Genomic DNA, 17184 nt, shown 5'->3' with positions numbered 1-17184 from the left:
CATCTTTTGGGCACTGGTGGCCTACTGGTCTAAGCACCCCACATACAGAGGCTACAGTCCTCGTCACAGGGGTTGCCGGTTCGATTCCCGGCCGGTCGACCATTTCCTGCATGTCTTCCCCCGCTCACTACTCCCCACATTTCCTGTTTTGCTTCAGCTGTCCTGTCAAATAAAGGCCAAAAATATATCCAAAAAAGAGAAGCAAATGATCCATTAATGAGATCTCTCAAATAAGACTCATGTCATGGTCTCAACTATTTCTCCTAGTGAATTTTAGGAGAAACTAATGAGAAACCAATGAGAACAATTTGAAACTTGAATGAGGCTGAAGTGAGAATCTCAATTTGGTCTCCAGAGACTTAGAAGAGAAATCCTTGAGCAGTTAAATTTTCCTCTGGGAGCGCCCCACATACAGAGGCTACAGTCCTTGTCACAAGGGTCGCCGGTTCAATTCCTGGCCGGTCGACCATTTCCTGCATGTCTTCCCCCTGCTCACTACTCCCCACATTTCCTGTCTCTCTTCAGCTGTCCTGTCAAATAAAGGTAAAAAGGCCAAAAATATATAAAAAAAAAAAAAAGAGGAAATGATCCATTAATGAGATCTCTCATTTAAGTCTCAAACAAGACTCATGTCATGGTCTCAACTATTTCTCCTAGGGAATTTTAGGAGAAACTAATGAGAACAATTTGAAACTTGAATGAGGCTGAAGTGAGAATCTCAATTTTGTCTCCAGAGACTTAGAGGAGAAAGTCTTCAGCAGTAACATTTTCCTCAGCTGACAGAAAGCACTTGCCATTACAACTTCTATAACAATAACCATCATATGAACCCATTGACTTCATTTTTATTTTGGTAGTGCAGTGAGTAGGATATATACAGTAGTTAAAAATTATAATGATTCTTCACATTACAATGTATATCCACAAACTGTTTCTCTAGTATTTACAAAACATATGGTTCCTGGGCTCATAAATCCTGATGAAAGCTACCCTGTGTTAGTGGTGTGTCTGTTTCAGGTTAAGGGGTAATTATATGACAGTATAGTTCAGCCCAACTAGTTTCTAGCCTGGAGGAAGCACAATCACTGCTGACTGTAGTTTCCTGTCCAATAGCTTGCAGCACAGAGTTTGGAAGCAAGCAGTGGGAGTAGAGACAGAACAGAGGGGGTACACACACAGGACGGATACTGCTCATTTCAAAAGTTTAGACAAGTTTGGGACGGCGGTGTGCTGAGACTTTGCAAGCAGTAACGCAATAGAAGGTGGGGAAACCTGCAGTGCAGACAAAGAGTATTCAGCGAGTTGCCTGCAGAGACACACACGCACACACACAAACTTCCCAACATCTGGTGTGCTGGAGGACGGGGCGAGCAGGAGAGAGAATACTTTGGAGGGCGGAGAGAGAACTATCTTCGTTGTAGAAAAATGCTTTGAATTGGAAGTTTGGGGACACCTACATGAGTCGAGAAGAGATACTGTGCTCGTTTAAAGTGACGAGAGTGGAGGGAAAGGTGTCGGAGGGGGAGAAGTCCACCTGGAGCGGACAGAGAATGAATTAGCCGAAGGGTTGACTGCTTCGTGCCCCAGCCAGACATAAGGTAAGAAGTTGTTTTTGTAAGCTGGTACTGTTGATTCAATGGAGTTATTTGCTGCAGGTACAAATTCAGACAGAAAAGGGTATCTCCACAGTGGAGATGAGCTCAGTCTGAGCATGCAGGGACTCGTTTTGGGGAAAGCAAGGCACAGACACGCAATAAAGGTAAACAGAATACGCCCGTTATGAGCCAGCAGTAACATGTGGTGTGATAAGAGTCAACATATCTGTGTGAATTTATTGTAGAAGTTTGACATAAGTATTCAAAAAACCTGAGCTCCCATGCCAAAAGTTTCACACTGTTTTTATGATTGCAAGGATGCGTTCTCTCCTTTCCAGGAACTTCTCAAAAGTTTTGATTGTTTCAAAAGTATGTTGGAGTTATTTAAGGGTAATAAAAAATGCTTGAAGTGAGCTTATAATTCGTTGAATAAAGTGCTTCCAATCATGAGATATCAAAACTTTTTTTGGGGGGGCAGCGAGTGCGGAGCGGAGTCGCGGGAGCGCGCAAACAGCTGTCCAGCTGAGCTGCTTTGGCAGGGAAGGCGCGCGCGGAACACAAGTTGGCACGTGACGCACACTGAACTTGCCCACCTTCATAAGGAGCTCCAGGAGAGTGCACGCTGCTCGGTACAGAGTCACCGATGGGTTCCTTGTAAAAAGAAATCACATAAAAAAAAGCAGTGACCTGATAACAGGAAAATACATTTAAAGAGGAGATCTCAAAAGTGTTTCATTTCTGTCTCCTAGACAACAATGAGATATGTTTGAAAGCAAAATAAGACTATAGCTTATGTCTCCTGTTTCTCATTCTTGCCTTCAGAAAAAAAAGTTTCAAAAAGTCTCAGCTTAGTCTCCCTTTCAGTTCAAAAGGAGATCTGGTCAAAATCTGAAATTATTCTCAGGTATTTCTCAAGTGTTGTGACTCCTTTTGAGCTCAGGTGGAGAAATCAGGGAGCTCTCTCAATTGTCTCAATCTAACCTCATCCATTTGTTTTTGTCAGACTCAGTTTTTGTGTCTCAAGTTGAGCTCAGATGGAGCAAAGAAAGAGCCTGAGCTCATCTTTTCATGAACATTTATAGTGCCCTGCAAAATTAAGATTTCAATGTAATTGTCCACAAACTTACAATTCTCATTAAAACATTTGAACCACTTCAAGATCAGCTATTTAGATGTGAAATGATCTCTTCTTTGACTTCACAATATGGTCCTTCCTTTACAAGTCTGTTTGGAACAAAACAACTTCACAAAGATTTAGTGGATTTGAGAGAAATTGCAAAAGATAGAGATTTCATACCAGGTATGACAGACCATTTATTTAAAATATGGGCTGCAAAAGGGCTGACCAGATTTATCCAGATTATTACAATTAAAGAGGTGGATTCTTTTGGGTGCTGGTGGCCTAGTGGTCTAAGTGCCCCACATACAGAGGCTACAGTCCTTGTTGCAGGGGTCGCCAGTTCAATTCCCGGCTGGTTGAACATTTCCTGCATGTCTTCCCCCACTCACTACTCCTGACATTTCCTGTCTCTCTTCAGCTGTCCTGTCAAATAAAGGTAAAAAGGCCAAAAATATATTTAAAAAAAAAGAGAAGAAAATTAGCCATTAATGAGATCTCTCATTTAAGTCTCAAATAAGACTCATGTCATGGTCTCAACTATTTCTCCTAGTGAATTTTAGGAGAAACTAATGAGAACAATTTGAAACTTGAATGAGGCTGAAGTGAGAATCTCAATTTTGTCTCCAGAGACTTAGAAGAGAAAGCCTTGAGCAGTAACATTTTCCTCTGTATGAAGGTTAGAATTGACTAGCATAAGCTTTTATAAGTTAATGAGAAACATATAATACTAAGACCTAAAAAAACACAGCATTTAAACTATTTAACTATCATAGATCCTTATTTTTTCTCCTCTTTTTATCCTGAAATATCAGTGAGATGTTGCTTTTTATTTGTATTTAGAAATAGTCTCAAAATAGTCTGCAGCATGATATTTGCTATCACTGGAATGTATGAGATCTGCTTTTCCTTTAATAATAAAAAAAAAAACTGCCCAGCTATTTTCTCTTTCATTTTTTGTAACTGTCTTTTCATCCTGCGTTTTAGTGTTGAATTGACTCATCTTGATTTGCTCTCACAACACACCTTGGAAACTTAAATGATGTGTATAAATAAATAGACAAAGACTACCATTATTTCTACGTGCACAGCATAGGTTTAAAAAGTTAAATAACTATTAATTAAAGTACACTATGATTAGTCCTTTCCTGCTGTGTTTCCACTGTTCCATGAAAGCAGTCTGCCCCGTCCTGTAGTGATTTCAGAATAGCTGAAAGGGATTCATGTTTGTTCAAGTTGACTGTGGACTGTTGCCTTGTTGCTCACTAAAGACAATGACAAATCCATTATGAGACTTGAGGAATTATTTTTTGTAATAATATATTTATGACTCAATATACTTCCTCCCTGTGCTTCAGGCTCACACCTTGATCCCTCCGCCTCCTCCCATAAGAGCCAGGCCTACGCCGATGGAAGAGGAGAGGAGTGCCCCTACCATCTCCCCAGAGCCACCTGATGATGGGGACCCCAGCCTACCAGCTTCTCAACCAAATCCACACACAGCTTTGACCGTAGAGAATGCAAATGGCTGCCCAAATCCAGAGCCCTTTTCTAGTAGAGGTAAGCAAGAGCTTTCATCAAAATAAATAAATAGATTCAAAATGAAAACAGACAGATCTTCAGAAGGAGCTCATCTGAGTCTAGTGTTTCTGTATGTGTTGGGTAAGACCAAGACACTGTACAGAGAGTTATGTGATGGGTCTGCACATTCATTTGATATAGGATAATGTGTATAAAACAAGTATCAGGTTCATTTGTTGGTTTTTGATTGTGCTTTTGTTTGCATTTGTCTCAGCAAAAGTGAGATAGTAATTATGAAGATATAAGGCTTTTATTATAAAAAAGATAAGCTAGTGAGCTCACCGGTGTAGCTCAGTTACAATCAATTGATTAAAAAATAATCACATGTTTCTGGTGGATGCCATGACATACATTAGGTCAGACTCTTCCACTAACCCAGGGGTGTCAAACACACGGCCCGCGGGCCAAAACCAGCCCACCAGAGTTTCCAATCCGGCCCGCGGATGACTTCCCAAAATGAAAAAAATGACAGAGAAGACATAAACTGCAATTGTTCAACAAAAGTAACTGCTATATCAGATTTGTTTTCTGGGGGTCGCATACAATCATAGTGCTTATGGAGCACACCTGAACAACGTAGGTGAGTGGGAAACCTGTGTGTGTGGTGTGTTTGCAGCAGGTTTCAGGGCTTAAAGAATATAATATTCTGCCACCACTATGAGACTCATCATGGAGAAAAATACAACAGCTGTTTTTCTAAAAAGAAAGTTCATGTAATGTGAACATTTTCAGAATGTACTTGTACTTTGTTGCACTAAAACAAAGGAAAATATTTGGAGTTGTCATTATTTATGGGAGGTTATTATTGAGTTATGATTTTACTAGAAATGGCTTGTTTCCTCATCCCTCCTCAGTTCTATACAATCTACAACTCATTTGCAATCAGTGGAGTCGCCCCCTGCTGGTCATTACAAAGAATGCAAGTTTAAGGCACTTCCCCGTTGGCTGCTCTTTCAAAACAGGTTATTTCCATTCCTTATAAGATAGTCTTGTGTTTAATCACTCCCAGGGTCTGTGCTGACACAGACACATTGCTATTGGTAATCAAGGCTAGCTTATTAGCTTGCCGTTACTCAAATGTAATGTAGAAAGATAGGGCTTTAACATGATGTCGGTCATGGGGGAGAATTCAGCTTCTGTTTTATTGGCTGCAAACCCTGAGCTCTCAGAATAACTTGTTGGGCACACGATTCGTGTAAATGTACTGCTCAGTAACCTGATTTATTTTGGTCAAAGCAGGTATTTATTGAAGTTTCCACCCACTTCAGATCAAATTGGGATGTATGTGGCCCCTGAACTGAAATGAGTTTGACGCCCCTGCACTGACCCATAAAACAGTTGCTTTCTGAGGTAATAGGAGATCTGTCTGTATGGCGGACATGCCTCCTTGGACGATCTAAGGGGTCAAGACTCATTCAGCACTGTGGAATACTTAAAGGCCACAATGGGACTTCTGGGAATTTGGGAATGGACCCCTCCCCTTTTTGTGTGATTGGTCATGGTAAAGGTTGACTGACAGTGGGAGGGTAAGAGGGGACAAGGACCAACTGAGGACGATATTGTGCATGAATGACTCATCCAGGATCAACCTAAATGAGGTTTTCCTCAGTGAGACAAGCAGCGTTCACTGTAGATCATTGTCCATGTCTTATGGTGTTTTTAGGATAGGTGTGGTAAAAAGTAAGGGAAGTGTGCAGAGCAACTTGTTTTGATGGGAACGTGCAAGAAAAATCTTCAATAGATGATTTTGTTCTTTTGCTTTTTGGTTGGTGTTTCAGCGGCAGGTCTCAACCCAACCAATTGTGATTACTGTATTGAATGTTCTTAAAACACAGAATCAGCCCAGTCATATTTTTGTTCTCTGCTAAGCTGTGGTCTATGGTTATGAGTGTGAGCACAGCCTCAGCTTTAATGATAATATCTATGAGAACAGTTTTAGAGTTATTAAACCATAGATTTCTGTCTGAACATGTTCTTTTGGCTTTGCTGACTTTACCTGTACTTGCTCTTGAGGAGGCCAACACAAAGTATAACTGTGGCGTCTTCCACTAAAGTTAGACTGCCTGTCTGGCTGTCTTCCGTGTGTGTGTGCGTGTGTGTGTGTAGCTGTCAGTACATAGGTGAGCCAGGGTTGGGAGGAGAAGATTGGTGAGGGCAACAAGGCCCTGCTTTCAGCACCTAGCTCAACCCCAACCCGGCCCTGTGCCTGCAGGGTGCAGAGCTTTGGTACAACAGCTCAACAGATGCATTTATAGATCTAACTACTTAGACAAAGTTGCAATTCAGCACATATCTAGCTGTTTTTAGAAATAGTCAGCTCAGTGACTACCTGTTTTTTTTAATGCTTACTGCTATCAAGCTTGCTAACAGGAAGATGGCTTGCCCATACCTGATTGGGGTCAACAACTACCTCTGGCTTTTTTTGACACAGAGATTCTGCTACAGCCCAAATACCAAGCTACACTCGGTGCTGTCTTTTTACTTTCACACCAAACCAAACAGTGCTATGTCATTCCTTAATCTTGACTTAAGGCTGGAGCAACATACCTGTTCCCCAGGAGGCTTATTGCCTGCGTCAGTTCAACCTCTTTGTCTGTTTCTAGGTTGGCACAAAGTTAAGTTGAATCAGCATTTCCAATATGGCTACCACCAAGCCTTCTTCAAAAACCAGTGGGTGACATCACTAAGACTACTGGCATGTTTTATACTGTACAGAGGTGTAACAGTGAAGTCTTGAACAGGCTGTGTGAAAGGAGCCTCTGATTAATCAACTTTCTCTAACTGACAGAAAAAGACCTGCAGTATGGAATTGTGGTTGTCGTTGTCTCCAGTAGCTTGTATAAGATGTCACAGAGATAATGCTATTGCCAAAAATGACTTTGCAAGGTTTTGAACAGCTCTGCACATTTTAAACTGTGGTTTAAATACACACTGGCCTTGTATGCAGTCAAAGGGTTGAGTCAAAAGTATCACGTGTCTTTAGCACAGGCTGTTCATGAGAGAAAGTACTTACTTGGCAGCTAAATTAATAATGTAGTGACATATTTTGTCTCTTTTAGATACTGGCAGCAGCTCTGAAACCCATTCCCCAGATTCTTTAAGTGATGCCTCTGCTTCATTACATTATTTTGTGTGTACAGTAGCTTCTTTACTGTCACACAATAGCATAAACATTGGATGCAAATGTTCTACAAGAAAATGACTCTGTCAAACTTGCTTGTTGACACTGTTCTAAAGAGGTGTTTATTCATGCCTCTGTTTAGATTGGCAATATTTTAACTGAGACTATGCCATGTTAGCATCAGCACAGGAGCCAGCCAATAACAGGGCACTATTCAGCTCTCCTGTTCTCCTACATTTGACTAGCTGTCTCTGCTGAAGGTGAATAAAGCTCAGCTCTGTCATTACAAGGCCATTGAACTGTGGTGCATGTGTTAACAGAAGCACGTTGCTCACTCCTGTGAGTGTTGCTCTCTCACAGGCATGAAGATGCAATGAGCCTGTGTGTTTATATAGGAGCCTCTAACCGCCACATACTAGATTCCCTCAGTCTCTTTCGCCACTGGCATCTCTCACTCTATTTTCTCTCTTCCTCTTATTGCCCACTTCCCTGCTTTTGTCCTAGTTTATCTTTGTCTCTGTTGCTTCTGTGTTCAGAGTTTACTTTGGTTTTGAAATTGCAAAATGAAAGCGAGCAAATGTCAAACTGCAAGAACTTTGATTCTGACTTTGACTGATTACAGTATCAGTGTCTCAAACTTTGAGTGGTAAAAACTAGGGGTGCAACAGATCAAAAAACTCACGGTTCGGATCGGATCACGGTTTTGAGTCACGGATCGGATCATTTTTCGGATCAGCAAAAAAAAAAAAAAAAAAAGAAGAAGACAAGACAAATATAACTTTGTCCTCCATTTATTTTGTAAAACACTTGTAAACTTTTGCCCATTAAATAAAAACAAGATTCAACTCAAAATGTACAGCTTGTGCAAAGCACCCCATCTGTGGGCCCAGTCCTGCCTCATTCACTGCATTTCATGGCATGGCAAGTGAAGGAGCAGAGGAACTTTAAAAGTTTCACTCCATTCTTCTTTCATTTGCGGATTTTCACCGTCCACTTTTCTTTAAGCTGCAAACTGTGAACACACCGTTTTCGTGCATTCTAGGGTCCTACAGCTGGCAAAGTGCCAACATGCGAACCGCTCCATAAACCAAAGTGAAAGTTAAAAAATGCACTGGCAGCAGTGGACTCTTAAGTGACACAGTAACAGCCTGTCTGCGTATCTAACATGGAGACAAGTCCCGGTAAACACATGGTGACCCGACCAAAACACAGAGTGAAGGAATAACAGTTCAGGGGCCATGAATAGGCGGCCGTATTGACGGCCTCTGGTCTAGTGGGTGCGCAACGGAATTTCATAACGTGGCTCAAGCACATTCAGCATTCACTGTATTTCACAGGGAAACCAAAATGCTCCCATACATGTGACTTACAAGATGCAGGAGGTTTTTCAAGTCCCACTGCTCCTTCACTTGCCATGACAACAGCTGCGCTTGGCGAGTGAGTGTGGATTGAACATGCGGTCATCACGTGAACACGCACAACTTTTTTCATCAACCGATCCGCGGAGAGAGGCATCCGTACGGATCACGGATCAACGATGATCCGTTGAACCACTAGTAAAAACTGAGTCATGAAAAAGAAGCCCATATCAGCTTATTGGTGTTTAAGTCCATGAGTTATACTAAAAAAGTACAGACTTTGTCATCTCTGAAACCGGATCTGTACTTTTTTAAGGTGCAACTTTAAATGGTTAAATCATCACACCAAAACTTCCTGTCTGTCCGAACAGCAAGGACAAAGAGACATGGGGACAGGCCCTTCTCCATCTGTGCCCCAAAACTGTGGAATTCTCTTCCCCCCCACCGTCCTCATTCACCCCTCTGTTGAGACTTTTAAAAGTCGTCTCAAAACGCACTTTTATTCTTTTTTTTTTTATTTCATTCACTTTTAACTTCCTCTAACCACACTGGCTCAGATATTCAGAATCAGAATCAGAATCAGCTTTATTGGCCAGGTATGCCTGAACACACAAGGAATTTGACTTAACTGTGCTCTCTTTGTACAAGGCATAAGAATAAGACCTACAAATAAAAATAAAATAAAAATAATAACAATAACTTCAGCTATAAATACAAAATAACAACAAATAGGCATGACTAATATGTACAGGCTAAAATAATATGATAAAGTGCAGTGGTGAGTAGCAGAGGTAGGTTTTTCATTAAAAAATAGTACTGCACTGTTAATTGTATTTCTTGTCATTACTGTTGTTATTATTACTGTTAATTTATTTTTAATTATATTGCTCTCTTAGACTCTGCTTTCCCTCTCTATTCCTCTGTTTGTGTTTTTTTTTAATTCAATTTTCTCTTTTTCTGTTGTAAAGCACTTTGAATCATCTGTGTTGTGTGTAAAGTGCTATATAAATAAAGTTGATTTGATTTGAAATCAAGGAGAAACACACCTGTGTGTGTAGATCAGTAATTTAGCATTAGCTGACTCTATCACCTTATTTTAAGCTAGCTATTAGCTCTCAAGACATGAAGCATAATTGACTGAAATATGTCAGAAAGTGAAGAAGTGTAAGAATTTTAAGTTAAACTACTGGTACACAGAAGCATTTGATAGCTGTGAATTGGGACTTTAGAGATAATAGGCTGTGAGGAATCTTATCCTTTTAATCAGTCAAGCTAACATTAGCTCGAGTGGCTAGAAGCTGAAGCTACTGACAGAAGGATTAGGACCACCAGTTACATATAAAAACTTTTGGTTTACTACCTGTCCAGTGTAAAAAAGATAGTTAAGATTGTTGAATTAAATAATTTAACCACAAATATATATATATTTTGTCTTGTTATGATATAGATTAATCCCTCTCTAGTATTTTTCTGGTCATACTGCTGCTCTCATAGAATAATTCTGCCTGTACAGACACAACTATTTGCCTACTTGTCCCCTTTTAGTCCCTGAGGTTTGTTCAGGATTGGGTCTAATTTGGTTTCTCACAGAGATTGAAATAAACTAGCAGCAGTTTGAGGCATTTTTACAGCATATTTGAGCTACGAAAATGAGCATGCTTTTCTTTTTTTTTCCTTCACCACCTCGCAAACATTTGAGAAACCGTTTCTACTCCTGCTCTGGTGGCGTGGTCTTGTTTTTTCTCTCTCTCTCTCCCCCAGCTCCTGACTGGAATCGGTATCCAAATCCTCATAACCCATGTTATATACTGTTGACAGATAGTGTCAGCATGGAGTGATGGTGCAAACCAGCAAGCATACTGTCTTGTTTAAACATTTGAGGCCTGTTACTGTAAAGCCACTGCTGCAGTGACAGATTTACCCATTCATATGTGGGGGTTCTGATTGTTTCAGCTCAAACCTCCAGTTATGGCAAGGTTAAAAGTACGACGCATGGCTCAGTGACACTTGACAACAATATATTAATTTGTTGTTTTTGCATGAGCACATAACTTGAACAAAGTTAACATCAATATGTCCAAGTGAAGATACTTACAATTAAAAAACCCAGTCTGTCATAATAAATGACATTGACAATAATACATGAGGTAGCAGTTCATTTTTTATTACTGAGCTGTGAGTTAAATAAATAACTCTATCCCATTAAAATGTGTTACTCAAGTATCAGTCTTTCTACCAGTATGTCTGCTTGCCTAAGCTAAGTGTATGCATCCTAGAAATTCTTGCTTTTCACTTTTCTGCACATGTAAACAAGTTAGAGCAGCAACACAGCCAATGTAAGCATATCTGCAGTGACACATCATCAAAACACTGCGCATCTGGCATTTTTATGGTCTGAGTTATTGCGGTTGCAAGAAAAAACAAACTGTGAAAATGATCTGTGGCTTGTCATATTGATACTATACCAGCAACACCATACCTTGTACTACAGTTTCAAGGCCTGTTACTTTAACAGATGCCTCAGGCTGAAGGACAAAATGAATGAGTTAAAAGTAAATGTATAATTTTTTGACTCAACCCTTGTTACTCACATTTTAGATATCTGCACAAATGAATTAAATCGATCATGACATTAGAATTTATTTGGACGCTGTTGGCTGATATCACATGAAGCACAGTAACTACTACTGTGGTAGCATCTGCATTCTTCTATGCAGTGGTCTGCTGGGGAGCAGGGAGCACAGACAGGGACAGAAAAAGACTTAACAGACTGGTCAGGAGGGCCAGTTCTGTCCTGGGCTGTCCTCTGGACTCCATAGAGGAGGTGGGTGTTTAACACCAGCACTACAATGTCCCGTTAATCAGCTGTTCTCATCTTTCATTCCACTACATGGCAGTTACTATGTGACTTGGCATATTCACAAATAACTATTGTATTTCATCTGAATCGCACTGTTCTTCATACTGTGTATGTTTTTTTAAATAACTTGGTGCAATTTTTATCGTGCAATAACTTACCTTATCTATTTATCAGATAGAAGTGTACATAGTGTGTATACATCTGTAACAGTTGCCATATTTTATTTTATTTTATTTTATTTTATTTTATTCTATTTTATTCTATTTTATTCTATTTTATTCTATTTTATTTTATTCTATTTTATTCTATTTTATTCTATTTTATTTTATTCTATTTTATTCTATTTTATTCTATTTTATTTTATTTTATTTTATTCTATTTTATTCTATTTTATTCTATTTTATTTTATTCTATTTTATTTTATTCTATTTTATTTTATTCTATTTTATTTTATTCTATTTTATTTAATTCTATTTTATTTTATTTTATTCTATTTTATTTTATTTTATTCTATTTTATTTTATTCTATTTTATTTTATTCTATTTTATTTTATTTTATTCTATTTTATTTTATTACATTTTATATTATTACATTTTATTTTATTACATTCTATTTTACCTTTATCATTGCTATTATTATTGTTATTATATTTTTTAACTATGTTAATACATTGCTGTAGTCCCCTGTCCCGTGTTGTAAGCTGCTGTAACAAAAGAATTTCCCCTAATGGGGGACCATAAAGTATATGTTATCTTAACCGTCAAAGACAGAGGTGTGCAGAGTGGCCCAAACATAATACCAAAATATAAAAAGCGCAGAGTTGTCCATTCATTTCATCCCACTAGTGTATGCTTTTTGTTTGACATTGCAAGGTTACTTATACAATCTGTTTATCCTTCTATTTTCTTTCTGAATGGTACATGCTACTGAATTTTCTGCCATATATTAAGACTATTAATTTTCAAATATGACCAGATGCAATATGGTAAAGTGCAGTGCATAAATGTATCACAAAGACTCCTTTTGATAAAGCTGCAGTCCCACACCCAGCAAAGCAGCTGTGCAGTCTTTTCCCAGGAACCAGAGGAATCTCAGAGACAAAGTAACACAATTAAATTCCCCTTAAGCCTGTTCAACAGCAGACAGTTTTTGTCTTTAATGAGCTTACACTGCTCCATTCTCTCAGCAGCTATAATCTCTGATTTTGGACATATTCCAGTACTGCACTCTCACAGCCCCTCTGTGCAATGTGTGCTTGATGTGTGAGTGTTTGTGTGTGTGTGTGTGTGTATCTGTGTGCGTGTTTGTTTGTGTGTATGTGTATCTGTGTGTTCCTCCAACTTTTGGCCTAACTACAGCTAAACAGTTGCCTTTCCTTTCTTTTCTATGTGTGTGTGCGCGCGTGTTTAGTCGTGTGTATTTGTGAGGGGGAGACAGACAAAAACCATGTTGGTGCTTTAGTCACATGTTCTTTGATTTGTGTTATCCTCCGTCCTGGTCAGCAGTTGTGTCTGTTTCCAATCAGTTCCAGCCATTACTGCTGGCCGAAGAGCTGCTACTGCGTCGACTCCTCTAACTCCGCTCCACTGAACATTATTCTGCTCGGTTGCTCTTCATCTCACCTCATTGTTTCTTCTTTCTAAATCCTTCAACTCTCTGATATCTTTATCTTTATGTTTAGAGATGAGTCAGTGGGCAACCAATTGCGAGTGTATATGCTTGAGAAGTGCAGTAGTTAATAGTGAAATAGTGTAGTAGTATATAATTTAAATCCCCGTGCACAACATTCCACTATTACACTAAGAAATTGCTATTATTGCGCTCTAATATTTTTAATTTTTATCACAGCACCAAAGGACTCTGTTCCATTCTGTCACATGTACTTCACTGTATTGTCTTACTTCAGTGTACTCTGACAATATTAGATACTCAACTAGCATACATACAGTTTATATTCTTAAGATAAGATAAGATAAGATAAGATAAGATAAGATAAGATAAGATAAGATAAGATACTCCTTTTTTCTTCCCCTGTTGGGGGAAATTTCTTTTGTTACAGCAGCTTACAACACGGGACAGGGGAATACAACAATGTACTAACATAGTTAAAAAATATAATAACAGTAATAATAGCAATGATAAAGGTAAAATAAAATAAAATTAAATTAAATTAAATTAAAAAAAATAAAATATGGCAACTATTACAGATATATACACACTATGTACACTTCTATCTGATAAATAGATAAGGTAAGTTATTGCACAATAAAAATTGCACCAGGTTATTTAAAAACAAACATACACAGTATGAAGAACAGTGTGATTCAGATGGATACAGTAGTTATTTGTGAATGTGCCAAGTCACATAGTAACTTCCATGTAGTGGAATGAAAGATGAGAACAGCTGATTAACGGGACACAGCAGTGCTGGTGTTAAACAGTCTGATTGCAGATGGGATGAAGGACCTGCGGTAGCGCTCCATCCTGCAGGGTGGGAGTCTCAGTCTGCTGCTGAAGGAGCTGCTCAGGGACCCCTCAGTCTCATGCAGGGGTTGAGAGGGATTGTCCATGATGGATGTCAGCTTGGCTAACATCCTCCTCTCACCCACCTCCTCTATGGAGTCCAGAGGACAGCCCAGGACAGAACTGGCCCTCCTGACCAGTCTGTTAAGTCTTCTAAATTCATGGAGTTATAGCAGCAAACAAAAAGGTGTACAGTACAACAATGTCATTTTTGTTTTGTCATTTAGCAGACGCTTTTATCCAAAGCGACTTACATACAAGAACAAGAACAACACAAGCAAAGATCTAGCAAGAGGAAACAAGATCAGTAAGAGTAACAAAGTGCTTCAAGTCAATTTGGGTGCAGGTACTGCCAAGCAGTGTAAAGGCAATGCACAAAAGTAAATAAGGAATTTAAATAAGGAATATCTACAATGAAGCAACCAAACCATTTAAGACCTTCCATTATCATCATCAACAATTAACATCACCACAATACTGACCAAAGTACCAAGTGCTGGGTCACTCCAGAGCTGAACACAGATTCCCAGAGTAGAGCAGGACAGTGTGAGTCAACTGTAGCTGGAAGACATGATCTGCCACTGGGGACAACAGTGGAGAACAGTCTAGCTAAGTGCATAGTGCTTCCTAAAGAGCTGGGTCTTTAGCTGTCTTTTGAAAGTAGAGAGGGACTCTGCAGATCAAATGGAGTTGGTCAATTCATTCCACCATTTAGGGACAACAGAAGAGAAGAGTCCAGCTAGTGATTTTGAAGCCTTGTGTGCTGGAAGCACTAGGCGCTTTTCAGAGGCTGAGCATAGCAGGCAAGAATTTCAACAAGAATATATATAGAAAAAAAATGTTCATCAGAGACGACAGCTTGGCCATAATTCTCCTGTCAGCCACCACCTCCACAGGGTCCAGGACTGAGCTGGCCTTATTCCCCAGTGTGTTCAGTCTTGCTCTCCTGTATCCTGTCCGCCCACAGCAGGTGAAATCCTTACAATGTGGTGTTCGTGTCCGGTGTTTGCTCTGTTAGCATGATGCTACTCTGCCAGTATTCCCTCTGGTGCTGGGTTAGCTTGTCCACCTTATCATAGATAGATCTTACATTCCCCATAATGGTGGGTGGAAGGACAGATTGATTATACTGCCAAAAAATAAACATATAGAATATGGAAAGCATTCATCACGGCTGCTGGAGTTGCCCATCAAACTTATTTTGTACACATTTTTAAGGGATGCACCAACCTGATCCTGGAAAATTAGAAATATATAAAAAAGTACATTAAAATTTTGATTTAAAGTGAATTAAAACGAGCTAAGATAGGAAGGCAGTGGCAAATAAAAAAGTCTTAGTCTTTGATTTAAAATAGGTGAGAGTTGGAGCAGACCTACAGCTTTCAGGGAGTGTGTTCCAGATATGTGGTGCATAATGACTAAACGCTGCTTCACCATGTTTCATTCTGACTCTAGGGACTGAAAGCAGACCAGTACCTGATGACCTCAGAGGTCGAGGTGGTTCATAAAGTAGTAGCAGATCAGCAATGTATTTTTGGCCTAAACCATTCAGTGCTTTATAAACCATCAGCAGGATTTTAAAGTCTATTCTCTGACAGACAGGAAGCCAGTGTAGAGATCTAAGAACTGGAGTGATGTGGTCTACTTTTTTGGTCCTTGTTAGGACTCGAGCAGCAGCATTCTGTATGAGCTGCAGCCGTCTGATGGACTTTTTAGGGAGTCCTGTAAAGACCCCGTTACAGTAGTCTAGTCTGCTAAAGATAAATGCATGGACCAGTTTTTCTGCATCCTGCTGAGACATGAGTCCTTTAATCCTTGATATATTCTTAAGGTGATAGTAGGCTGACTTTGAATGTGGATGCTGAAATGAAGGTCTGAGTCTAAGGCTACACCAAGGTTTCTGGCTTGGTTTGAACATTTCATCTGTGCAGATTGGAGCCGAGCAGTAACCTTTAACCTTTCTTCCTCCAAAAACAATCACTTCAGTTTTTTCTTTGTTTAACTGAAGAAAGTTCTGGCTCGTCGAGTAATGATACTGTCCGTTTAAAAATGTTTATTTTATTATGGTTTACAAAAGTTGCCAATACATGATTCTATCCTCACATTAAGGAATAGAGATTGTTAAATCCCAGGTATCGATATCGGTATTGTGACCTAAAAAGTAGGATTGGTGCATCTCTCCAAATTTTCCCATAATGCACTTCTATACAGGCAAGTTGTTGTGTTATAAATAATGCTTTCATTCAATAAAAAACATAATTGTGATTCATTGCAGTGGAGACTGTGATTAATCACAATTACATCCAAATGGTTCTGTATCTGTGAGTACAGAACCTCCTGAATGTGTGACTTTTGCCTTAGTTATGAATAAAAGTTTCACCTGATTAACTCATCTGCTGTATTTTGGATGTTTTCTCCTGACTGTGACTGGTGAGGTGCATATGTACTGTATGTCTTTGCCAAAGGGATGCACACACCTGGGAGACCTCCTTCTGTACACACATTAGAAGTCTGTTCTTCTAAAGAAGTGTTAGTGAAGCTGTAGGAACGTTTTTTTTAAAAGGCAGCAGGTAAACTCAGCTCAGCGCTCTGTTCTCTGTGAAGCGACACTCTCCCTCAGAGATCATACCCAGAGGAAAAGCAGGCTGTGCTCCCCTTCAGGTGATCCAGGATATATATCACTTCATTTGCTAGCTCAAATAGCCTGAATGTGCGTTTGTATGTGTGTGTCTTTGTGTTGTGAATATGCCAAACACTACCCTATGTGATCCATATGTTTTCACTTTAATAGTTTTAATGTTTGTTTACAAGGAAACGAAAATTCCTCTGCATGGCCCCCTTCAGGGCCACTGACACGTGCACACACACAAAATCACAAACACACATGGATTAACACACGCACACAGTCAAGCATGCACAAACAAATACACATACTCATCCACACGTGTAAACACACAGCCAGATCTCCTCAGCGGCTCTTGATTGCTCGGGTCTGATTTGAATTAGCGGCTCATCCTTGTCAGATCTC

At 39.5% G+C, this 17184-nt stretch overlaps 1 protein-coding gene across 1 annotated transcript in view; it reads left to right on the top strand.

Annotated features, from left to right (window-relative positions):
- The first annotated feature begins 1140 nt into the window (after positions 1-1140).
- The window catches only part of mdfi (MyoD family inhibitor), a 51561-nt gene continuing 35517 nt past the window's right edge, over positions 1141-17184 (top strand). The window contains exons 1-2 of the mRNA XM_034691536.1: positions 1141-1598; positions 4071-4272. Coding sequence (XP_034547427.1) covers positions 4122-4272 — 151 coding nt within the window. The 5' untranslated portion in view covers positions 1141-1598; positions 4071-4121. The remainder of the gene's footprint in view (positions 1599-4070; positions 4273-17184) is intronic.

This window comes from Notolabrus celidotus, chromosome 1 (assembly GCF_009762535.1).
Source record: "Notolabrus celidotus isolate fNotCel1 chromosome 1, fNotCel1.pri, whole genome shotgun sequence".
NCBI classification, from domain to species: Eukaryota; Metazoa; Chordata; class Actinopteri; order Labriformes; family Labridae; genus Notolabrus; species Notolabrus celidotus.
The sequence above is the reverse complement of the archived record's forward strand: the minus strand, read 5'-3'. Positions and strand labels throughout refer to the sequence as shown.